Source organism: Phyllobates terribilis, unplaced genomic scaffold (genome assembly GCF_046119375.1).
Source record: "Phyllobates terribilis strain yellow unplaced genomic scaffold, ASM4611937v1 Scaffold_11__3_contigs__length_659146591, whole genome shotgun sequence".
Lineage (NCBI taxonomy): Eukaryota > Metazoa > Chordata > Amphibia > Anura > Dendrobatidae > Phyllobates > Phyllobates terribilis.
The window spans coordinates 549,087,270-549,114,667 of NW_027362771.1; the positions used below are offsets into that span (position 1 = coordinate 549,087,270).

Here is a 27,398-nt window from a genome sequence, read left to right on the forward strand (position 1 = left end):
GCCTGTATACTCTCTGTATAATACTTCCATACCATCCTGCCTGTATACACTCTGTATAATACCTCCATACCACCCTGCCTGTATGCACTCTGTATAATACCTCCATACTACCCTGCCTGTATACACTCTGTATAATCCCACCCTGCCTGTGTACACTGTATAATCCTACTCTGCCTGTATACTCTGTATAATCCCACTCTGCCTGTATATTCTCTGTATAATCCCACCCTGCCTGTATATTCTCCATATAATCCCACCCTGCCTGTACACACTCTGTATAATCCCACCCTGCCTGTGTATACCCTGTATAATCCCATCCTGCCTGTATACACTCTGTGTAATCCCACCCTGCCCGTATACTCTCTGTATAATCCCACCCTGCCTGTATACACTCTGTATAATCCCACCCTGCCTCTTTACACTCTGTATAATCCCACCCTGCCTCTATACACTCTGTATAATACCTCCATACCATCCTGCCTGTATACTCTGTATAATACCACCCTGCCTCTATAAACTCTGTATAATCCCACCATGCTTGTATACTCTCTGTATAATACCTCCATACCACCCTGACTGTATACACTCAGTATAATCCCACCCTGCCTGTGTACACTGTATAATCCCACTCTGCTTGTTTACACTGTGTATAATCCCACCCTGCCAGTATACACTCAGTATAATCCCACCCTGCCTGTGTACACTGTATAATCTCACTCTGCTTGTTTACACTCTGTATAATCCCACCCTGTCTCTATACACTCGGTATAATCCCACCAAGCCTGTATAAACTCTGTATAATGCCACCCTGCCTGTATACTCTCTGTATAATACCTCCATACCATCCTGACTGTATAAACTCTGTATAATCCCACCCTGCCTGTATACACTCTGTATAATCCCACCCTACCAATATACTCTCTGTATAATACCTCCATACCACCCTGCCTGTATACACTCAGTATAATTCCACCCTGCCTGTGTACACTGTATAATCCCACTCTGTCTGTATTCTTCTGTGTATAATCCCACCCTGCCTGTATACACTCTGTATAATCCCACCCTGCCTGTGTATACTCTGTATAATACCTCCATACCATCCTTCTGGTATACACTGTGTATAATCCCACCCTGCCTGTATACTCTCTGTATAATACTATACCTCCATACCATCCTGCCTGTATACACTGTGTATAATCCCACCCTGCCTGTATACTCTGTATAATCCCATCCTGCCTGTATACACTGTGTATAATCCCACCCTGCCTGTATACTCTGTATAATCCCACCCTGCCTGTATACTCTGTATAATCCCACCCTGCCTGTATACACTGTGTATAATCCCACCCTGCCTGTATACACTCTGTATAATCCCACCCTGCCTGTATACACTGTGTATAATCCCACTGCCTGTATACACTGTGTATAATCCCACTCTGCCTGTATACTCTCTGTATAATACCTCCATACCATCCTGCCTGTATACACTGTGTATAATCCCACTGCCTGTATACACTGTGTATAATCCCACCCTGTCTGTATACTCTCTGTATAATCCCATCCTGCCTGTATACACTGTGTATAATCCCACCCTGCCTCTATACACTCTGTATAATACCTCCATACCATCCTGCCTGTATACACTGAGTATAATCCCACCCTGCCTGTATACTCTCTGTATAATACCTCCATACCATTCTGTTTATAGTTCTAACAGAACGTGGTTTCAGTGAGCAGCTACTTCCTGCATTCTCTCAAGATTCCATTATGAGGAGGTTCCATTGTGATGTCACGGCACTGTGTGTCCATATATGGACAGTTACGTCATTGGAGCTTCCCCGGGCGGAGATAAAAAGCAGCCGGAGTCCCCGGACAGAGCATCGGGATTCAGAGAGGACAGGAGGGAGAATTCGTAGAGCATCTTCCCTGAGGGAGGTCTATTAACCCCTTAGCTGTCACTTCTACACCTGATCTTAGAGGGGGGATCTGAAATACCCACACCTTATAAATGCCATAATAATCTTTCCAGCTGCCCATTTTCCAGGGTAGGTGCCCACATCATCCATCCAGGACACCTGTTACCCATCTCATGCCTCATCCTCACATCCCCCAAATACAGTACACCTATGTGCAGCCTTTCTTTGCGCCTTCTTAGCGCATTTTTCTGGGTAGACCTATTCCACCATCTTATGGGGTAGCATTTTATATCCTCCTTTCATCCATTCCATTAACTCATTATATACCCATCTCACCAGCAACCTTCCCTCCCTCATTTACATGCTTCTGCCAGGGGCTCGGTGCTGGATCAGCGCAGCTCTGTGCATGGGGCACAAGTGAGACCCCCATCTTCACCATGGAACACAGTTAGTCCCCCCTCTTCTTCCTCTCGGGGGCAGACTGGGTGGCTGCAAATAATCCAGCGTTACTGAGGCACAGCTCCGATCTGATCAGATCGTGGGATTGCTCCTGCACTACAAGGTGGCATCACTTCACTCCTGGGCACTGGACGGTGCTATGACCGGGAAGCTGCTGGAGAAACTCCCCGTGAATATGACATCCCTTCTACCGGACTCTCTCTACTCCGAGGATGGTCAGGATCTGAGCGGAGCTCTGGCCATCTACCCTGGTGGGGGCAGCGAGCAGCATTACTCTGCCATGTCTGCAGGTGAGTGAGGGTACACATGGGGGGCACAAGAGCAGGCAGGATGCAGGTGAGGGTGGGTACTGGGTACACATGAGGGGCACAAGAGCAGGCAGGATGCAGGTGAGTGTGGGTACACATGAGGGGCACTAGCACAAAGGCAGGATGATACAGGTGAGTGTGGGTACACACATGGGGGCACTAGGGCAAAGGTGTAGCAGGATGCAGGTGAATGAGGGTACATATTAGGGGCACAAGAGCAGGCAGAATGCAGGTGAGGGTGGGTACACCTGGGGCGGGCACTAGCACAAAGACAGGATGATGCAGGTGAGGGTGGGTACACTTATGGGGGCACTAGCACAAGGGCAGGTATGATGCAGGTGAGTGTGGGTACACATGGGGGGAACTAGCACAAGGGCAGGAGTATGCAGGTGAGGGTGGGTACACATGGGTGCACTAGCAGTAGGGAAGGTAGGATGCAGGTGAGGGTGGGCATACACATGGGGGTACTAGCACATAGACAGAGGTACAGTAGGGTGCTTGGCTTGAGAGTGGACAGATTTGGGGAGCAGGTGCAGATGATGGGGTTGGTTTACTATGAAAAGGGAGAAAGTAGCCATGTAGATAAGGGTTACTAGCCATATAGCTTAAAAGGGAGGTGAAAGTGTATCCAAGCAGGACTAATGCTGTATCTAAGACGAGCAGCTGATGTATGTAATTATCAGTTACAAGTTCGGTCGCCTCCTGTGATGGATCTATAGGAATGTTCCGCTGATGTCTCTGCCGCATGTCACATATTCAGACTCTCAGTAATTCCCTTTGTAGGAAGAGGCAACTACTGTAGTTTTCAGCTCAGGTATGGTAGAGGGGCATTGAGTAGCCCACCATTGCTGTGCCTGGCCTGGGGTCAGTGCTGGCATCAGGCTCCTCAGTAAGGTTTGGTGCAATGTCTTGGTCTCCACACTATATACAAAGACAAATTTGCCAAGTTGTTTACCCAGAGGGCTCACCACCAGCAGCAGAGCCCCCTTGTGCAGAGCCCCCCATGTGCAGAGCCCCCCATGTGCAGAGCCCCCATGTGCAGAGCTCCCAATGTGCAGTGCCCCCACGTGCAGAGCCCCCCATGTGCAGAGCCCCCATGTGCAGAGCCCCTATGTGCAGAGCTCCCAATGTGCAGAGCTCCCAATGTGCAGTGCCCCCACGTGCAGAGCCCCCTATGTGCAGAGCCCCCCATGTGCAGAGCCCCCATGTGCAGAGCCCCCATGTGCAGAGCTCCCAATGTGCAGTGCCCCCACGTGCAGAGCCCCCCATGTGCAGAGCCCCCATGTGCAGAGCCCCTATGTGCAGAGCTCCCAATGTGCAGAGCTCCCAATGTGCAGTGCCCCCACGTGCAGAGCCCCCTATGTGCAGAGCCCCCCATGTGCAGAGCCCCCATGTGCAGAGCCCCCATGTGCAGAGCTCCCAATGTGCAGTGCCCCCACGTGCAGAGCCCCCTATGTGCAGAGCTCCCAATGTGCAGAGCTCCCAATGTGCAGAGCCCCCACGTGCAGAGCCCCCCATGTGCAGAGCCAGATGCCCCAACACCGAGAACGTCACATTGTGGGGGAAGGAAATCTTTAAATATGGTTGCGGAGGTGGGGGAGCTCCCAGCCCGGTGTGTGGGGGTGGTAGGAGACTGAGTTGGGAGGTGACACGTGGGGGCAGCTGGTGACAGCTCACAGGATAGTGGGTGAGTAGGTGTAGTGTGGGGGGCAGGGGGATTTCCAGGTTTAACTCCTTAAAATGCAGATGACCTTTAAAACTTTGAGGAGCATAAAAGGTTAATCTGGAGAAAACTTCATATAACTCCAATGAAGGCAATATAATGACTTGTGTACTTGCAAATACATGTACATAGATAGAGGATACTGCGTGTATACAGATAGAGGACACTACGTGTATACAGATAGAGGATACTGCGTGTATACAGATAGAGGATACTGCGTGTATACAGATAGAGGATACTGCGTGTATACAGATAGAGGACACTACGTGTATACAGATAGAGGACACTACGTGTATACAGATAGAGGATACTGCGTGTATACAGATAGAGGATACTGCGTATATACAGATAGAGGACACTACGTGTATACAGATAGAGGATACTGCGTGTATACAGATAGAGGACACTACGTGAATACAGATAGAGGATACTGCGTGTATACAGATAGAGGATACTGCGTGTATACAGATAGAGGACACTACATGTATACAGATAGAGGATACTGCGTGTATACAGATAGAGGATACTGCGTGTATACAGATAGAGGATACTGCGTGTATACAGATAGAGGATACTGCGTGTATACAGATAGAGGATACTACGTGTATACAGATAGAGGATGCTGCATGTATACAGATAGAGGACACTACGTGTATACAGATGGAGGATACTACGTGTATACAGATAGAGGATACTGCGTATATACAGATAGAGGATACTACGTGTATAGAGATAGAGGATACTACGTGTATACAGGATACTACGTGTATACAGATAGAGGATACTGCATGTATACAGATAGAGGATACTGCATGTATACAGATAGAGGATACTACGTGTATACAGATAGAGGATACTGCGTGTATACAGATAGAGGATACTACATGTATACAGATAGAGGATACTGCGTGTATACAGATAGAGGATACTGCATGTATACAGATAGAGGATACTGCATGTATACAGATAGAGGATACTACGTGTATACATATAGGGGATACTGCGTGTATACAGATAGAGGATACTACGTGTATACAGATAGAGGATACAACGTGTATACAGATAGAGGATACTGCGTGTATATAGATAGAGGATACTACGTGTATACAGATAGAGGATACTACGTGTATAAAGATAGAGGATACTACATGTATACAGATAGAGGATACTGCGTGTATACAGATAGAGGATACTACGTGTATACAAATAGAGGATACTACGTGTATACAGATAGAGGATACTATGTGTATACAGGATACTACGTGTATACAGATAGAGGATACTGCATGTATACAGATAGAGGATACTACATGTATACAGATAGAGGATACTGCGTGTATACAGATAGAGGATACTACATGTATACAGATAGAGGATACTGCGTGTATACAGATAGAGGATACTGCGTGTATACAGATAGAGGATACTACATGTATACAGATAGAGGATACTGCGTGTATACAGATAGAGGATACTGCGTGTATACAGATAGAGGATACTACATGTATACAGATAGAGGATACTGCGTGTATACAGATAGAGGATACTGCATGTATACAGATAGAGGATACTGCATGTATACAGATAGAGGATACTACATGTATACATATAGGGGATACTGCGTGTATACAGATAGAAGATACTGCGTGTATACAGATAGAGGATACTACGTGTATACAGATAGAGGATACAACGTGTATACAGATAGAGGATACTGCGTGTATACAGATAGTGGATACTACGTGTATACAGATAGAGGATACTACGTGTATACAGATACGGGATACTGCGTGTATACAGATAGAAGATACTGAGTGTATACAGATAGAGGATACTACGTGTATACAGATAGAGGATACTACGTGTATACAGATAGAGGATACTACATGTATACAGACAGAGGATACTGCGTGTATACAGATAGAGGATACTACGTGTATACAGATAGAGGATACTACGTGTATACAGATAGAGGATACTACGTGTACACAGATAGAGGATACTGCATATATACAGATAGAGGATACTATGTGTATACAGATAGAGGATACTACGTGTATAGAGATAGAGGATACTGCGTGTATAGAGATAGAGGATACTAAGTGTATACAGATAGAGGATACTAAGTGTATACAGATAGAGGATACTAAGTGTATAGAGATAGAGGATACTACGTGTATACAGATAGAGGATACTATGTGTATACAGATAGAGGATACTACGTGTATAGAGATAGAGGATACTACGTGTATACAGATAGAGGATACTACGTGTATACAGATAGAGGATACTGCGTGTATACAGATAGAGGATACTACGTGTATACAGATAGAGGATACTACGTGTATACAGGATACTGCATGTATACAGATAGAGGATACTACGTGTATACAGGATACTACATGTATGCTGATAGAGGACACTACGTGTATACAGATAGAGGATACTGCTTGTATACAGATAGAGGATACTACGTGTATACAGATAGAGGATACTGCGTGTATACAGATAGAGGATGCGTGTATACTGATAGAGGATACTGCGTGTATACAGATAGAGGATACTGCGTGTATACAGATAGAGGATGCGTGTATACTGATAGAGGATACTGTGTGTATACAGATAGAGGATACTGCATGTATACAGATAGAGGATACTACGTGTATACAGATAGAGGATACTGCATGTATACAGATAGAGGATACTACGTGTATACAGATAGAGGATACTACGTGTATACAGATAGAGGATTCTACGTGTATACAGATAGAGGATTCTACGTGTATACAGATAGAGGATACTACGTGTATACAGATAGAGGATACTGCATGTATACAGATAGAGGATACTACGTGTATACAGATAGAGAATACTACGTGTATACAGATAGAGGATACTGTGTGTAAACAGATAGAGGATACTGCGTGTATACAGATAGAGGATACTACGTGTATACAGATAGAGGATACCACATGTATACAGATAGAGGATACCACGTGTATAGAGATAGAGAACACTACGTGTATACAGATAGAGGACACTACGTGTATACAGATGGAGGATACTACGTGTATACAGGATACTGCATGTATACAGATAGAGGATACTACGTGTATACAGGACACTACATGTATGCTGATAGAGGACACTACGTGTATACAGATAGAGGATACTACGTGTATACAGATAGAGGATACTGCGTGTATACAGATAGAGGATGCGTGTATACTGATAGAGGATACTGCGTGTATACAGATAGAGGATACTACGTGTATACAGATAGAGGATACTACGTGTATACAGATAGAGGATACTGCGTGTATACAGATAGAGGACACTACTTGTATACAGATAGAGGATACTGCGTGTATACAGATAGAGGATACTGAGTGTATACAGATAGAGGATACTACGTGTATACAGATAGAGGATACTGCGTGTATACTGATAGAGGATACTGCGTGTATACAGATAGAGGATACTACGTGTATATAGATAGAGGATACTGCGTGTATACTGATAGAGGATACTGCATGTATACAGATAGAGGATACTACGTGTATACAGATAGAGGATACTGCGTGTATACAGATAGAGGATACTACGTGTATACAGATAGAGGATACTACGTGTATACAGATAGAGGATACTGCATGTATACAGATAGAGGATACTACGTGTATACTGATAGAGGATACTGCATGTATACAGATAGAGGATACTGCGTGTATACAGATAGAGGATACTACGTGTATACAGATAGAGGATACTGCGTGTATACTGATAGAGGATACTGCGTGTATACTGATAGAGGATACTGCGTGTATACAGATAGAGAATACTACGTGTATACAGATAGAGGATACTGCGTGTATACAGATAGAGGATACTACATGTATACAGATAGAGGATACTACGTGTATACAGATAGAGGATACTATGTGTATACAGATAGAGGATACTACGTGTATACAGATAGAGGATACTGCGTGTATACAGATAGAGGATACTGCGTGTATACAGATAGAGGATACTGCGTGTATACAGATAGAGGATACTGCGTGTATACAGATAGAGAATACTACGTGTATACAGATAGAGGATACTGCGTGTATACAGATAGAGGATACTGCATGTATACAGATAGAGGATACTGCGTGTATACAGATAGAGGATACTGCGTGTATACAGATAGAGGATACTGCGTGTATACAGATAGAGGATACTGCGTGTATACAGATAGAGGATACCGCATGTATACAGATAGAGGATACCGCATGTATACAGATAGAGGATACTATGTGTATACAGATAGAGGATACTGCATGTATACAGATAGAGGATACTATGTGTATACAGATAGAGGATACTGCATGTATACAGATAGAGGATACTATGTGTATACAGATAGAGGATACTGCATGTATACAGATAGAGGATACTATGTGTATACAGATAAAGGATACTATGTGTAGCCAAATGAGAACTTCGTCTGGAAAGTAGCCGGCCAAATTGAATATTTTCACCCTACAGTTATCTTTCCACTATAGATTGTTCTCATAAATACTGTTTGTCCTTCACCCCCATCATTAAACATGTATGGCACGGGGCTTTTCCTACAGTTAGACCAGACTTATCTGACACATAGGACCCCATGATAAGAGATTAGTAGGACTTTTTTTTTTACCTATGATGAGAATTACTTTTTCTGAAAAAACTGCCCTCATCGTAGTAAATTATTTTAAGATTTTGGGACTATCAAAATTTTAATCTGATTGGGGACAAATACTTTACATGCGACCTAACTTGTTACATTGCAAATGCCTCAAAGAAGACACAATGTAAATAAGTCATCATTGTGAGGAAGTAATACTATATATACGGGATCTCAGGAAGAAAAATTGCTCAAAAGGGTGTTCCCATTTCTTAATATAGTGCTTTTTAGAATGAAGTCCCCACATTCAGAGACCCAATCTGTAAGTAGATGGGAAGAAGATGCCTATTTAGTTGTCCAGGATGAGGGCACCATGCATAGATATCTATGGAATGGGCATATCCGCTACCTACTCATGTAGCAGAAGTGTAATTAATAATGTATATACAGTATTAGGACTGATGCTAGAGCTTTGGTTTTTATATGTAGTCCCATGGGATTTACAAAGGTAACCGACCTCATACAGCGATTCATATGCAATAGGACAATACAAGGGTCATATGCAACCAAAATAGTGAGGGTAGAGAGAATTGCTGTGGATTATGTAGGCATAAGTCTTAGGCTGCTATAAAGGGTCCTTTTCCTGGTAGCAGGTCTTAGCAATCAGTTGATGGAAAGGTGTTATTCAATGTGGACATGAACTTTAAGGTTGAGTTTATTTAGTTCTTTAGAAAGTCTGGAAAGGATCTCAAAGATGTGAGAGAAGGAGAAATAGACGCCGTAGCCTTGGATTTGTTTCCTCTTTTGATGTAAATGAAAGGAAAGTTACCTACAGTTAAGTCCATATATATTTGGACACAGACAACATTTTTCTAATTTTGGTTCTAGACATTACCACAATGAATTTTAAACAAAACAATTCAGATGCAGTTGAAGTTCAGACTTTCAGCTTTCATTTGAGGGTATCCACATTAAAATTGGATGAAGGGTTTAGGAGTTTCAGCTCCTTAACATGTGCCACCCTGTTTTTAAAGGGACCAAAAGTAATTGGACAATTGACTCCAAGGCTATTTCATGGATAGGTGTGGGCAATCCCTTCGTTATGTCATTGTCAATTAAGTAGATAAAAGGCCTGGAGTTGATTTGAGGTGTGGTGCTTGCATTTGGAAGGTTTTGCTGTGAAGTAAACATGCGGTCAAAGAAACTCTCCATGCAGGTGAAACAAGCCATCCTTAAGCTGCAAAAACAGAAAAAACCCATCCAAGAAATTGCTACAATATTAGGAGTGGCAAAATCTACAGTTTGGTACATCCTGAGAAAGAAAGAAAGCACTGGTGAACTCATCAATGCAAAAAGACCTGGGCGCCCACGGAAGACAACAGTGGTGGATGATCGCAGAATAATCTCCATGGTGAAGAGAAACCCCTTCACAACAGCCAACCAAGTGAACAACACTCTCCAGGAGGTAGGCGTATCAATATCCAAATCTACCATAAAGAGAAGACTGCATGAAAGTAAATACAGAGGGTTCACTGCATGGTGCAAGCCACTCATAAGCATCAAGAATAAAAAGGCTAGACTGGACTTTGCTAAAAAAGCATCTAAAAAAGCCAGCACAGTACTGGAAGAACATTCTTTGGACAGATGAAACCAAGATCAACTTCTACCAGAATGATGGAAAGAGAAAAGTATGGCGAAGGCGTGGTACAGCTCATGATCCAAAGCATACCACATCATCTGTAAAACACGGCGGAGGCAGTGTGATGGCTTGGGCATGCATGGCTGCCAGTGGCACTGGGTCACTAGTGTTTATTGATGATGTGACACAGGACAGAAGCAGCCGAATGAATTCTGATGTATTCAGAGCCATACTGTGTGCTCAGATCCAGCCAAATGCAGCCAAACTGATTGGTCGTCGTTTCATACTACAGATGGACAATGACCCAAAACATAAAGCCAAAGCAACCCAGGAGTTTATTAAAGCAAAGAAGTGGAATATTCTTGAATGGCCAAGTCAGTCACCTGATCTCAACCCAATTGAGCATGCATTTCACTTGTTAAAGACTAAACTTCAGACAGAAAGGCCCACAAACAAACAGCAACTGAAATCCAATGCAGTGAAGGCCTGACAGAGCATCAAAAAGGAGGAAACACAGCGTCTGGTGATGTCCATGAGTTCAAGACTTCAGGCAGTCATTGCCAACAAAGGGTTTTCAACCAAGTACTAGAAATGAACATTTTATTTACAATTATTTAATCTGTCCAATTACTTGTGGTTCCTTTAAAAACAGGGTGGCACATGTTAAGGAGCTGAAACTCCTAAACCCTTCATCCAATTTTAATGTGGATACCCTCAAATGAAAGCTGAAAGTCTGAACTTCAACTGCATCTGAATTGTTTTGTTTAAAATTCATTGTGGTAATGTCTAGAACCAAAATTAGAAAAATGTTGTCTCTGTCCAAATATATATGGACCTAACTGTAAGAGACCAGCTTGTAGCTCATTTTAATTTTAGGATTATACAGTCATATTGACATGGATTTTCAAAGTAAATAAACCAGCCTCATCAGGTCTAACAGATCTATTTTTATAAAATATGCAGTTTGTACTGTGAAATCTGGTGACAGATCCTATTTAACTTGTCTATACCCCCTCCCCCCATTCACAATTTGCATTCACATTTCTATTACTCCATATTGAGGATGAAGGGTTCAGTGGCTCCTGGTCGCTTTTGCTTATTTTGGAGTTAAGATCCCATATTACCGTGTAAATCATCCCCCATAAAATGTACTGACATTCAGTTTAACATAGATATTCTCCTCCAGAAACATTGTTTATTAAAGGGGTTGTCTCAACTACCTTCAAAATTTGCCCCCAAGAAGATTATCTGGAGCAGCAACTCAAGGGCAAATGTAGTCTTACATGCTGTCCATTTGATTCCACCTGAACAAGAGCTACAGAGCCACTCTCTTTGTGACTCGTAGAGGCTGGTCCTGAGCAAAGAGCCCCCTAATTAACGTCCATATGCCTCAACATGTCCATAAGCCTAATAAGGCTGTTCCTGAGCAAAGAACCCCTCCTAAATAATGCCAATATAACTCAATATGTCCATAAGCCTCATAGAGGCTGGTCCTGAGCAAAGAACCCCCCTAAATAATATCCATATGCCCCAACATGTCCATAAGCCTAATAGAGGCTGGTCCTGAGCAAAGAGCCCCCTATATAATGTCCATATGCCCCAACATGTCCATAAGCCTCATAGAGGCTAGTTCTGAGCAAAGAGCCCCCTAAATAATGTCCATATGCCCCAATATCTCGATAATCCCCATAGAGGCTGGTCCTGCGCAAAGAACTCCCCTAAATAATATCCATATGCCCCAACATGTTCACAAGACCCATAGAGGCTGGTCCTGAGCAAAGAACCCCTATATAATGCCCATATGCCCCAACATGTCCATAAGCCCCATAGAGGCTGGTCCTGAGCAAAGAACCCCTATATAATGTCCATATGCCCCAACATGTCCATAAGCCCCATAGAGGCTGGTCCTGAGCAAAGAACCCCTATATAATGTCCATATGCCCCAACATGTCCATAAGCCCCATAGAGGCTGGTCCTGAGAAAAGAACCCCCCCTAAAAAATGTCAATATAACCCAACATGTCCATAAGCCCCTTAGAGGCTGGTCCTGAGAAAAGAACCCTCTAAATAATGTCAATATAACCCAATATGTCCAAAAGCCCCATTGAGGCTGGTCCTGAGAAGAGAACCCTCTAAATAATGTCCATATGACCTAACAGGACAACTCCTTTAAGGAGACTGTGATGCCTTACGGAGGCACCATATGGCAGCAAACTATGGGAGACTTTTACTCAGTCTGGCCAAGTATTAAGGAGCGAGTACCTCTAAATAAATCTGGCGTATCTAGAGCTGTCTGTGCGTCACTGAAATCTATGGCATGGCAGCTATGAGCTGGAGTAGATTTCCACTATAATTAAAGCCAATTTTGGGGGTAAACTAATAAATTGGACATGATGCTGGTACCCTGCACCCTTCCACTAAACTCCTCCATTTTAAGTGTCAAGGGCAGAATAAAAAGGACAAAACTTCACAAAATTATGCAAAGTATGGCTTGAGGAAAATATATGTGACTTTTTACGCTACAGTTGTCCATAATACTGACATCTAGTGCCACCAAATAATAAATTGCCCACTAGGCTCCATTGTAACTGTGTTACTTGCTATATATCACAGCCACTTCACTCAGCAGTATATTACCTACACACTTATATACTCATAAACGCTCAAGAATATGTTCCGGAGAAGGGAAAGTGCCATCTTGTCATATTTTCCTGAAGCAATCATTAGACGTATTTTATTCATACAGACCCCCCCATGGATATACTTAGCACGCGGCTAAATAGCGAACCGTACTGTAACAATTTACCAGTACAGCTGCCTGTCTCTTATCACTGAATTACCCGCACGTTTTCTCCGACTTCTGGTGCTATGGAGATATATTAAACCTCTGTAACTCTCTCGCTGCTGGGGGCCACGTACAGAGACTTACATAGAGCAGAACTGTAATTATGACATTGTGTCCAAAGGTGATCATATTGTTTCACAGTGCACAGGAACGGCAGACAAAACAGGAAAGTAAATGAATGACATTGAGCCTTTGTTGAGCCCCTCAGTATGAATGTATTAATAACGAGCCCCTCAGTGTGAATGTATTAACAACACAGGCACACACAAAGGAAAAGGGTCCTCGTGGCAAACTCCCAGCAAGGTCACACATTAAGTGCCAGACCTTATTCAACGCAGAATTGTTTTCTCCTTCACATCCTTACTAGTCTTCAAGTTGTAAGAAAGGATTGTGGAATTCACTTATTTTGATGAAATGCTGTAACTATGGAGAGAAAGACCCCATTACGAGTTCACATTGCCCATTGGGAAAGGGTTCAGCCTTAACTGGGTACTTGGTTCATATTTGTGAAGTAGGCTCACAGCTGCTGCAAGGGATGCATGCATGCTCTTGGGGTCGTCCGGACTTAAACTACAAGTCTGAAGTCACTCTATGTGACTGCAGGCTTGTAAATCCTCACATCGCACACACTGCGTGCTGTGAGGATTCTCCGGCACATACTCGTAGCCACATTCTTCACGACATACTCCCGGCCACATTCTCCACCACATACTCCCGGCCACATTCTCCACCACATACTCCCGGCCACATTCTCCACCACATACTCCCGGCCACATTCTCCACCACATACTCCCGGCCACATTCTCCACCACATACTCCCGGCCACATTCTCCACCACATACTCCCGGCCACATTCTCCACCACATACTGCAGGCCACATTCTCCACCACATACTGCCGGCCACATTCTCCACCAGATACTCCACCACAAACTCCCGGCCACATTCTCCATCACATTCTCCATCACATTCTCCACCACATACTCCCGGTCACATTCTCCACCACATACTCCTGGCCACATTCTCCACCACATACTCCCTGCCACATTCTCCACCACATACTGCCGGCCACATTCTCCACCACATTCTCCCAGCCACATTCTCCACCATATAGTGCCGGCCACATTCTCCACCACATACTCCCAGCCACATTCTCCACCACATACTCCCGCCTACATTCTCCACCACATATTCCCGGCCACATTCTCCACTACATACTCCCGGCCACATTCTCCACCACATACTCCCAGCCACATTCTCCACTACATTCTCCACCACATTCTCCATCACATTCTCCACCACATACTCCCGGCCACATTTTCCACCACATACTCCTGGCCACATTCTCCACCACATACTCCCGGCCACATTCTCCACCACATACTCCTGGCCACATTCTCCACCACATACTCCCTGCCACATTCTCCACCACATACTGCCGGCCACATTCTCCACCACATACTCCCGGCCACATTCTCCACCACATACTGCCGGCCATATTCTCCACCACATACTCCCGGCTACATTCTCCGCCACATACTCCATCACATTTTCCACCACATACTGCCGGCCACATTCTCCACCAGATACTCCACCACATACTCCCGGACACATTCTCCACCAGATACTCCACCACATACTCCCGGCCACATTCTCCACCACATTCTCCATCACAATCTCCACCACATACTCCCAGCCACATTCTCCACTACATTCTCCACCACATACTCCCGGACACATTCTCCACCACATACTCCTGGCCACATTCTCCACCACATACTCCCTGCCACATTCTCCACCACATACTGCCGGCCACATTCTCCACCACATACTCCCGGCCACATTCTCCACCACATAGTGCCGGCCACATTCTCCACCACATACTCCCAGCCACATTCTCCACCACATACTCCCGGCTACATTTTCCACCACATACTCCCGGCCACATTCTCCACCACATACTCCCGGCCACATTCTCCACCACATACTCCCGGCCACATTCTCCACCACATACTCCCGTCCACATTCTCCACCACATACTGCCGGCCACATTCTCCACCACATACTCCCGGCCACATTCTCCACCACATACTCCTGGCCACATTCTCCACCACATACTCGTAGCCACATTCTCCACCACATACTCCCGTCCACATTCTCCACCACATACTGCCGGCCACATTCTCCACCACATACTCCCGGCCACATTCTCCACCACATACTGCTGGCCACATTCTCCACCACATACTCCCGGCCACATTCTCCATCACATACTGCCGGCCACATTCTCCACGACATACTCCCGGCCACATTCTCCACCACATACTCCCGGCCACATTCTCCACCACATACTCCTGGCCACATTCTCCACCACATACTCCTGGCCACATTCTCCACCACATACTCCCAGCCACATTCTCCACTACATTCTCCACCACATTCTCCATCACATTCTCCACCACATACTCCCGGCCACATTTTCCACCACATACTCCTGGCCACATTCTCCACCACATACTCCCGGCCACATTCTCCACCACATACTCCTGGCCACATTCTCCACCACATACTCCCTGCCACATTCTCCACCACATACTGCCGGCCACATTCTCCACCACATACTCCCGGCCACATTCTCCACCACATACTGCCGGCCATATTCTCCACCACATACTCCCGGCTACATTCTCCACCACATACTCCATCACATTTTCCACCACATACTGCCGGCCACATTCTCCACCAGATACTCCACCACATACTCCCGGACACATCCTCCACCAGATACTCCACCACATACTCCCGGCCACATTCTCCACCACATTCTCCATCACATTCTCCACCACATACTCCCAGCCACATTCTCCACTACATTCTCCACCACATACTCCCGGACACATTCTCCACCACATACTCCTGGCCACATTCTCCACCACATACTCCCTGCCACATTCTCCACCACATACTCCCTGCCACATTCTCCACCACATACTCCCGGCCACATTCTCCACCACATAGTGCCGGCCACATTCTCCACCACATAGTGCCGGCCACATTCTCCACCACATACTCCCAGCCACATTCTCCACCACATACTCCCGGCCACATTCTCCACCACATACTCCCGGCCACATTCTCCACCACATACTCCCGGCCACATTCTCCACCACATACTGCCGGCCACATTCTCCACCACATACTCCCGGCCACATTCTCCACCACATACTCCCGGCCACATTCTCCACCACATTCTCCATCACATTCTCCACCACATACTCCCAGCCACATTCTCCACTACATTCTCCACCACATACTCCCGGACACATTCTCCACCACATACTCCTGGCCACATTCTCCACCACATACTCCCTGCCACATTCTCCACCACATACTGCCGGCCACATTCTCCACCACATACCCCCGGCCACATTCTCCACCACATAGTGCCGGCCACATTCTCCACCACATACTCCCAGCCACATTCTCCACCACATACTCCCGGCTACATTTTCCACCACATACTCCCGGCCACATTCTCCACCACATACTCCCGGCCACATTCTCCACCACATACTCCCGTCCACATTCTCCACCACATACTGCCGGCCACATTCTCCACCACATACTCCCGGCCACATTCTCCACCACATACTCCTGGCCACATTCTCCACCACATACTCGTAGCCACATTCTCCACCACATACTCCCGTCCACATTCTCCACCACATACTGCCGGCCACATTCTCCACCACATACTCCCGGCCACATTCTCCACCACATACTGCTGGCCACATTCTCCACCACATACTCCCGGCCACATTCTCCATCACATACTGCCGGCCACATTCTCCACGACATACTCCCGGCCACATTCTCCACCACATACTCCCGGCCACATTCTCCACCACATACTCCTGGCCACATTCTCCACCACATACTCCCAGCCACATTCTCCACTACATTCTCCACCACATTCTCCATCACATTCTCCACCACATACTCCCGGCCACATTTTCCACCACATACTCCTGGCCACATTCTCCACCACATACTCCCGGCCACATTCTCCACCACATACTCCTGGCCACATTCTCCACCACATACTCCCTGCCACATTCTCCACCACATACTGCCGGCCACATTCTCCACCACATACTCCCGGCCACATTCTCCACCACATACTGCCGGCCATATTCTCCACCACATACTCCCGGCTACATTCTCCACCACATACTCCATCACATTTTCCACCACATACTGCCGGCCACATTCTCCACCAGATACTCCACCACATACTCCCGGACACATCCTCCACCAGATACTCCACCACATACTCCCGGCCACATTCTCCACCACATTCTCCATCACATTCTCCACCACATACTCCCAGCCACATTCTCCACTACATTCTCCACCACATACTCCCGGACACATTCTCCACCACATACTCCTGGCCACATTCTCCACCACATACTCCCTGCCACATTCTCCACCACATACTCCCTGCCACATTCTCCACCACATACTCCCGGCCACATTCTCCACCACATAGTGCCGGCCACATTCTCCACCACATAGTGCCGGCCACATTCTCCACCACATACTCCCAGCCACATTCTCCACCACATACTCCCGGCCACATTCTCCACCACATACTCCCGGCCACATTCTCCACCACATACTCCCGTCCACATTCTCCACCACATACTGCCGGCCACATTCTCCACCACATACTCCCGGCCACATTCTCCACCACATACTCCCGGCCACATTCTCCACCACATACTCCTGGCCACATTCTCCACCACATACTCCCGGGCCACATTCTCCACCACATACTCCCGTCCACATTCTCCACCACATACTGCCGGCCACATTCTCCACCACATACTCCCGGCCACATTCTCCACCACATACTGCTGGCCACATTCTCCACCACATACTCCCGGCCACATTCTCCATCACATACTGCCGGCCACATTCTCCACCACATACTCCCGGCCACATTCTCCATCACATACTGCCGGCCACATTCTCCACGACATACTCCCGGCCACATTCTCCACCACATACTCCTGGCCACATTCTCCACCACATACTCCTGGCCACATTCTCCACCACATACTCCCGGCCACATTTTCCACCACATACTCCCGGCTACATTCTCCACCAGATACTCCACCGCATACTTCCGGCCATATTCTCCACCACATTCTCCATCACATACTCCACCACATACTCCCAGCCACATTCTCCACCAGATACTCCCGGCCACATACTCCCGGCCACATTCTCCACCACATTCTCCATCACATTCTCCACCACATACTCCCGGCCACATTCTCCACCACATACTCCCGGCCGCATTCTCCACCACATACTGCCGGCCACATTCTCCACCACATACTGCTGGCCACATTCTCCACCACACACTGCCGGCCACATTCTCCACCACATACTCCCAGCCACATTCTCCACCACATACTGCCGGCCACATTCTCCACCACATACTCGCAGCCACATTCTCCACCACATACTCCCGGCCACATTCTCCACCACATATTCCAGGCCACATTCTCCACCACATACTCCCGGCCATATTCTCCACCACATACTGCCGGCCACATTCTCCACCACATACTCGCAGCCACATTCTCCACCACATACTCCCGGCCACATTCTCCACCACATACTCCCGGCCACATTCTCCACTACATACTCCCGGCCACATACTCCCGGCCACATTCTCCACCACATACTCCCAGCCACATTCTCCACCACATACTCCCGGCCACATTCTCCCGGCCACATTCTCCACCACATACCGCCGGCCACATTCTCCACCACATACTCCTGGCCACATTCTCCACTACATACTGCCGGCCACAATCTCCACCACATACTGACGGCCACATTCTCCACCACATACTGACGGCCACATTCTCCACCACATACTGCCGGCCACATTCTCCGCTACATTCTCCACCACATACTCCCAGCCATATTCTTCGCCACATACTCCCAGCCACATTCTCTGCCACATACTCCAGGCCACATTTCAACTAGACTGTTTCCAGTTTGCTCAATACACTTGCATTGAGCGATGCCGCGCCCAACTAGTCAGAATGTGGCCAGGAGTATACATATTGCATACTGGAGGTCAAATGACCACAGGTTTCCAGCAGGGATAATCATCACAGCTTGCAGTGTGCGCATGATGTGATGATTCACAAGACTGCAGTGATATAGAGTGACTGCAGACTTGTAGTTTAAGGCTGAATAACCCCTTTAAGGAGATCTTACCTGCTCTGCTAACATCGCTATATTCCCCATGGTATATCAATTCTGGAGCATCCTTTCTTATAACTCGTATCATTCCTCTGTTAATCCTCCTAGATATGTAAGAATAAATTGACAACAGGGTGTGACCAGTTAGGGGTGTGTGTGTGTGGGGGGGGTTGGGGATGAAAAGATGCTCCAGAAATACAAGTATTCATTAGGAGAGATGACAGCGCCACTGTAATATGTATTGTGCTCACCACATCATAACATCGTTCTTCAGGAGCTGACGTATTTTACTGATATTATTATGGCTGTGGAGAGGATAGTGTGACCACATTGACCATTTACATATGTGAACCCCTTATATTCTTTCTCTCTCTCTTCAGATAATGTAATGGATTTAGGTCTGTCAAATGACAAGACATCCCAGGATCTGTCTTACACAAGTACATTCCAGCCAGGCAACAAGACTGTCACATATCTGGGAAAGTTTTCTTTTGATTCCCCTTCCAACTGGTGCCAAGAAAACATCATCAGCTTAATGAGCGCTGGTATCCTTGGTGTGCCGACTTCTCAAGCCCCCACTGGTGGTGGAGGCGGAAGCAGCGGGAGCGGCGGTGGAGGCATTATGGGCCAGGCACAAAGTGATGTGGAGTCTATGTTCCACAGTCTTCCACCTTACTCTAGTTGTGGGGACCTGTACCACGATCAGGTGGGTTTTCAAGGAGGTGGTATGACCCCATACTCTTCGCAGGAATACCAATCAACTAAACAAAGTCTAGACTCTAGTGTATTCCCAATGATACCAGACTACAACTTATTTCACCACAATGCAGAGATACCCACAGTGGACCAAAAACCTTTCCAAAACATGGAAGCAATCCGGGTCAACCCACCACCCATCACTCCACTGGAAACCATCAAAGCTTTCAAGGAAAAACAGGTCTTGCCAAGCTTTGGGGGAATGAACCATCAACCTCCACTTACCCTTAAACCCATCAGACCAAGAAAATACCCCAACCGTCCTAGCAAGACCCCATTACATGAGAGACCTCATGCTTGTCCTGCTGAAGGGTGTGACCGGCGTTTTTCACGCTCTGACGAGCTGACCCGCCATCTTCGAATCCATACAGGCCACAAGCCCTTCCAGTGTCGTATTTGCATGAGAAGCTTCAGCCGTTCTGATCACCTGACAACACATATCCGCACACACACGGGGGAGAAGCCCTTCGCTTGTGACTTCTGTGGACGCAAGTTTGCACGTAGTGATGAGAGGAAGAGACATGCCAAGATTCACCTCAAACAGAAGGACAAGAAAGGAGCGGATAAGGCAGTCTGCTCTCCCTCGGTGGCACCAGCAGTTACCACATGCGCTTGATCTCTCACCCAAATTACTTTTCCTCAAGGAGAATGCTTGATTCAGTATCCTCATGGTGGTCATTAAATGCTCTGCAGACTATGGGAAAGGGTACACATTGAGAGATCAGCACTGAACTTTGCATTCTTACTCCTTCCATTATCGGAGCATTAACCTATCACACTCCTGAAGACCTCTTTACCCCACCGGGATAAATATGCAGAGAATGACTTTCCTTTGTAAGTCTACTCTAACTGTAGATCCCTTCTGCTCTCTCTTGTGCGTTCCTGCTCCCCTATACCCGAACTGCAATCCTCTCTGACTTTTATAGCCTCACTGATGAGAATCTGGCGGCACAAGGGTCTCAGGGTACACAGGATTTAGAGAAACTAAATCCTAAGTTTGAGGCTGCTATGGCGAAAAAAAAATAATTCTGCTGCTACGTCCAAATGTTAAATCCTCACGTGCCTGTTGTCCATGTCACGTGGCTTCATTCCTTCTCTATCTGTCATTCTTTCCATACTCATCCTGCTATCATCATCCTTCTACTATCGCATCTGACAGATTTCACATCTCTTCCTTAAAGATCTATTCTCCTTCTCTTTCCTTTCCATCCCCCCTCTGCTCTCTCTATTTTTCACTCTCTCGTACAATTCCCCCCACCCCTATTATTTCTTTTCAACGTCTGTCACACAATTTTATTACAGGGGGAAAAAAAAAAGCAACTACAGCTTGAGTCAGTGTATGCATGATAATATAGAGTTTTCATCATTACTCCAAGTGGCATTGTCCTCAGCTGCAGAGGGATGGAGGAACAGGAGCACAGTGATTACTTTTTGACCAAAGAGCCGCCCAGTTTGGTGTTTTTCTGCAGTTTTGTCCATTGATCTAAGTCAGGGATGTCAAACTCAAACACACAGAGGGCCAAAATGAAAAACTTGGACAAAGTCGCGGGCCAACTAATATACAGTATAATGGTCCTCACAAAGTCCTCCATACAGAATAATGGGCCCCACATAGTCCTCCATACAGAATAATGGGCCGCACATAGTCTGCCATACAGAATAATGGGCCCCACATAGTCCTCCATACAGAATAATGGGCCTCACATAGTCCTCAATACAGAATAATGGGCCTCACATAGTCCTCCATACAGAATAATGGGCCCCACATAGTCCTCCATACAGAATAATGGCCTCACATAGTCCTCCATACAGAATAATGGGCCCCACCTAGTCCTCCATACAGAATAATGGCCCCACATGGTCCTCCATACAGAATAATGCCCTCACATAGGGGTGGTGGTTCTGGCGTCGAGGGCCAAATAAAACCGGCCTTTATGGGCCGGAGTTTGACACGTGTGCTCTAAGTGTTACTTACCCAGCAGTTGTAAAAAAAAAACTTGCATTAACTCACTGGTCCAGGCAGATCGATCATATATTAGAAGTCATTTTATCACACGTGGGTCCAGTGTGGTCGGGAAAGGACTGAATCCAAATCTTCTATGTAAGAGCTTCACAAGCTGTGGTTATGGCATCCAGCTGGTAAATAATAGTGTAACTATACTGGTGCGGGGGATGTAGTCTTAGTTGGGCTCTGATAAACCAAAGGGGGGTCCAAAAGGTCCTCTTGGCCAATATAAGAAGACCAAAAAGTTGAGGGTCCTGTAGCTTTGGGGCCTACAAGCTTCAAGTTACACCATTAATGGTAACTTTGATCAGACTGTACTACATCCACTTAAAAATAGAAAATCCATTTATTTTGCCAAATTGAGAGGACTCGGAACAGGCAGGGGATAAGAACCCATGATAAGGTTTACATACGGATAACTGAATCCCACTGCATAAATCAAAATGTTCCTCATCCTATACTTGTTGACACCAGTGCACCCCCTTCTCTAGGGGAACCAGGTTTTGTTCATCCTCTTATTCCTTTGTAGGAGAGAAGAAGACGGTTCTTGAAATGCTTTGAGGAAAAGGGTAGTCCTATGTAAATTTTCACTAGGTGGGGGGCCCATAGGCCAGTAAATAAATTGTACAATACAAGTGGGAGGAGGACGATACAAATTTTGCATTGGGGCCCAGGAGGCAAGATAGGGCTAATCTACGCTGCTGAGCCTACTCTTCCGATGGCTTATTGCATGTGCGTTTTTGACACATGGTGTGGTTAATGACTATGGATTCTGTGAAGGAACATGCCCTCCGCTGTGTCGTTGGGAAGCTTTTACATTCCCGTAGGATTACAGGTCCTTCCTTCTAGCCTCAACCTTGATCACTTTCTCTCCGTGTCAGCTACTCAACTCTAATTCACTCTCCTAATTTCTCTTCTCTCCCTGTATTCTCCCTGTCACCCGTGCTACCTCCACTCACTGTCATGCTCCCTCCTTCCCAGATAATCCTGCCTGTGCTTCAGCCCTCTCCTTTTATATAATGACATGTGTTTGTCACTTTGAGAAGAGTCGGTGGGGGAAGGGGCAGGGTTTGGGGGTGAGCCATCCCACCTTTCTCTTGCATGTCTCTGCATGACAGTCAGGTCTAAAAAAAAAAAATAATGAAATATTTTATTTTTTTTGTTGTTTTGTTTTTGCTGCAATGGTAAAGATATAATATATATATATATATATATAAAAAAAATCCAAACAACGAAACAAACAAACAAAACATTTGTTGCCCCTTTGCTGCCAGTCCAAAGACAAAAATTGTGGAAAAGCCTATAGTGCATAGAGACAAGTGTAATGCAAGAAGTTTATCAACAGCGAACATTTAGTAGCTTTAAAAAGGGACAATGGCTATTGTGCTTTACAAAGTAAAATAAATTATAAAGGAGGGGATTAAAAAAAAGTCTTTAAAGGAAACCTATCACATTAAACTGTGTCCTATGGGTGGTCCTAATCAGTGATAGTCATCTATCACAATAGGCAGACTTACAAGGTTGTTACTCCTAAGTGAAAAAAAAAAACATCTGATAAACACCTTGTAAAGCTGAAGAAAATTGTACATGTACAATAGTCTTATTTTTAGTAATGAACTGACATGGATAATCAAGAGGATTTTTAGTATTACAGTAGATCTCTCCAAACATTTCCAAAAATAAGAACACTCTATGGAGCTCTTTTCCATACACAGGCACTTTAATTATTAAGTAGATTGCTCTTCATATCTATGTATACTGCACTTTTTTCTTAAAGCAGTTCTATGGTGAAACTTTAAACCTTACCTGTGTTAAGTCATCACTAGGTACTTTGTTTCTTTCCCATGTCATCCAGTTATACTTCTACCTATTTCAGCAGGGTTTAGAAAAAAACAACAGCTATTGTTTGGCAGCTATAAAGGCCCTGTTCACATTGTACTTATACCAAACATATCTATAGGTCTCCATACATCTGGCAGGGCCATAGTCCCCCCGCCAGTATAGGCTTGGACTGGCCCACAGGAGAATCCTCCGGTGGGCCACCACCCTCTTATCTGAGCACTATATACTTGAATCACTATGTACAAAGGCGGCATCTTATTCACTTAATAATCTACCCAGTTCATTGTTATATAAATTTATGATTGAGGATAATGTCACATTTTCATGTAGTTGAAAAGTGGAGTTGACTACTGGTGGGCCATTGGCATCCCAGTCCGACACTGCGCCAGTGTATATATCGGTATCGCATTTTAGCCGGTATGTTATATCTCAGAAGCAGGGGCGGACACAACATTGGTGCAACCTGGGGCTCAAGAGGTAAGGAGGCCCACTTCCATCTCCAAAGCTAGTGGAATTGTGCATTATGATGAGTTATTGGACTGCAAAGGGCCCATACATTGTTCTTGCACAGGGGCCCATATCTGTCTGTGTCCGCTCCAGCTCAGAAGCCTACATTTCCATACAAATGTACACAGTGCATGTTTCTTTTTATCTCCCCCAAAAACAAAAGGATGGGATACTGAAATTCCAACTTTCCTATCCTTTTGTCCTCCATCATTATCTATTGTTTGAAGGTCTCCATACACATTAAATGGTTGGCTGGTCCCGCCGGCGGGTTTGGGGGTCCTTTAGTTACACAGTCACACTGGCTTCAAAGATACGCCTAGCTTTTGCTTCCTGCTCTCTTTGTGACTTCTCAGGTTTACACTGGATTAAATAGCAGTATGGAAGTAAAAAAGTCACACATGTGGATAATATATTTTTCCATGTACTAAAGAAGAGTTTTTGCTCTGATTTTATTCCTGCTGGCCCCAGAGTATTCCATTCTGTTTTATTTGTTTTGTTTTTCTCAGTTCCAAAAATATGGGCCTTTTTACTTAGTTTTAATTTTTACCAAGAGGGCGTTGCTTACTGGATAATAATAATAATAATGAGAAGACTGAAGACACGCCCCTGAGGATCCTATAAGCCATGCCCCCTGGAAAACCCGCTTAAAAAATAGCCCATATCTCTAGAACTATATGGCGGATAAAATGAATTACTCAGGGGAGCAGCGGAAAAACTGGGCACTTTGACCTTGTGACGTAATACAGTGTCCTAAGGGACATATGTGTGCATGGAGTTTTAGCGCTATGGATGAACATCTATCTGCTTTAAGCCATGCTTGCACACAGGTATCCATGCTACTACACATGTCAGCAAATAATTCTAGATGCAACAGGTTAAATATACATGTGATATTGAAGTGAACTGTATAGTCGGGAAAAATATTTTGTGAAACCTTTGAAGGGGTTAAAGGTAATGTACAAAGTCCCTTTTCTATGTATGCATGTAATAATCTACAAAAGAGGTATGGGATATGGGGGGGGGGGGGCAGCATTTCCACTCGCCTTCCTGGCCTTTATAGATATCATGACATTGAGCTGGTGCTGTTACATGGCTGTTGCACTTTATAGTGGTGTCTGGTATACAGATAAAGAATATGCTGCATTGTATAACGACTATCTCAATATACTGATGATGACTATGCTGCATTGTATAACGACTATCTCAATATACTGATGATGACTACGCTGCATTGTATAACAACTATCTCTATATACTGATGATGACTACGCTGCATTGTATAACAACTATCTCTATATACTGATGATGACTACGCTGCATTGTATAAATGACACTGAGTACCTCTATGCTCCCCACATGACCACATGGTACAGATCATACTTGCCACTGCTTTTATGTGTGCACTAAATGTTCATAATCATGGGAGGGGGAACTGCTGCTTTTGTGGGGATATTTTCCAAAATGGCGGCTGTTTTATTATACGCTTATTATTATTATTTTTTTTTTGTACAAAATTGTAAAAAAAAAAAAAAAAGTGAAAGCAGATGTCCTATATATTTTGTGGCTGTTTATATTCCCAGAGAGATTTCTATGTACCTTATAATAAGGTGGATTAATATATATATATATATAGATCTATTTCCAGGAACCAGTGGCTTACCTTGATCTTGGGCAGAGGGACCTTCTGTCTGGGAGAGAGATACTATGCTGCCAATATGTCTGCCAGATCCCACGTTTTATTTTTCTCCCTCTGTAACGTGGACGTGTCAGGCTGATATATAAAAGCATTTCAATTGAAGACTGGTAAAAATTTTCATCTCTATGTATTGTGTCCTGTTGTTTTTATTCCGTGTGATACATGATGGCTGAATGATGAGTGATATTTGCATAGGGACAGAAATATTAAATATCATAGGTTAAAAAAATCACAAAAAAAACAATATATAACCTGATCATTAACATCGCATGAACGACACAAGTGCATAATAACTTCAAATACAAGTATTTGCCAGAATGAAACCTTGGTCACATACACTGAAGAGTATTATCAAACTTCTAATATTATTTTGAATAAACAGCACCATAATTTTTACATTTCTCTACATTTCCCGGCCAGAGCCCGTCTAGTGGGCGCGGCCTCTCTCTATACTCTTGTATTGAGTGAGGACACACCCACTAGATGGCCACGCCCACTGGATGGCAGCATCACTAGACGGGGCGCGTCCTTGCTCAATACAAGTGTATGGAGCGAGACCGCGCCCACTAGACGGGTTCTACTAGGGACTATGCATAAAGCATACATGACCGCCGTTCCTGGCTCAGAAACCTGCACATATGCTGGGGGGGAAGAATCACACAGAGTGACTGTAGACTTATCGATTTAAACCGGACAACCCTTTTAAGATTTGCACTAGGGCAATGATTGATGGAGGCAATGTTTTGGGGTCTTGTCTCTTCAT

At 45.2% G+C, this 27,398-nt stretch overlaps 1 protein-coding gene across 1 annotated transcript; it reads left to right on the top strand.

Annotated features, from left to right (window-relative positions):
* Positions 1-1,850: 1,850 nt before the first annotated feature.
* EGR3 (early growth response 3) lies at positions 1,851-26,761 on the top strand. Its single transcript, XM_073654028.1, has 2 exons — positions 1,851-2,665; positions 20,210-26,761. Exons 1-2 carry the CDS (start codon positions 2,515-2,517, stop codon positions 21,199-21,201), a joined length of 1,143 nt encoding a protein of 380 aa, XP_073510129.1. The 5' UTR covers positions 1,851-2,514; the 3' UTR covers positions 21,202-26,761.
* Positions 26,762-27,398: the final 637 nt, after the last annotated feature.

Excerpts from the sequence above, each read along its gene's own strand:
- EGR3 (XM_073654028.1), top strand. The coding sequence starts at position 2,515 with ATGACCGGGAAGCTGCTGGAGAAACTCCCCGTGAATATGACATCCCTT. Across the intron at positions 2,666-20,209 it reads TTACTCTGCCATGTCTGCAG|ATAATGTAATGGATTTAGGT; the intron begins GTGAGTGAGGGT and ends CTCTCTCTTCAG.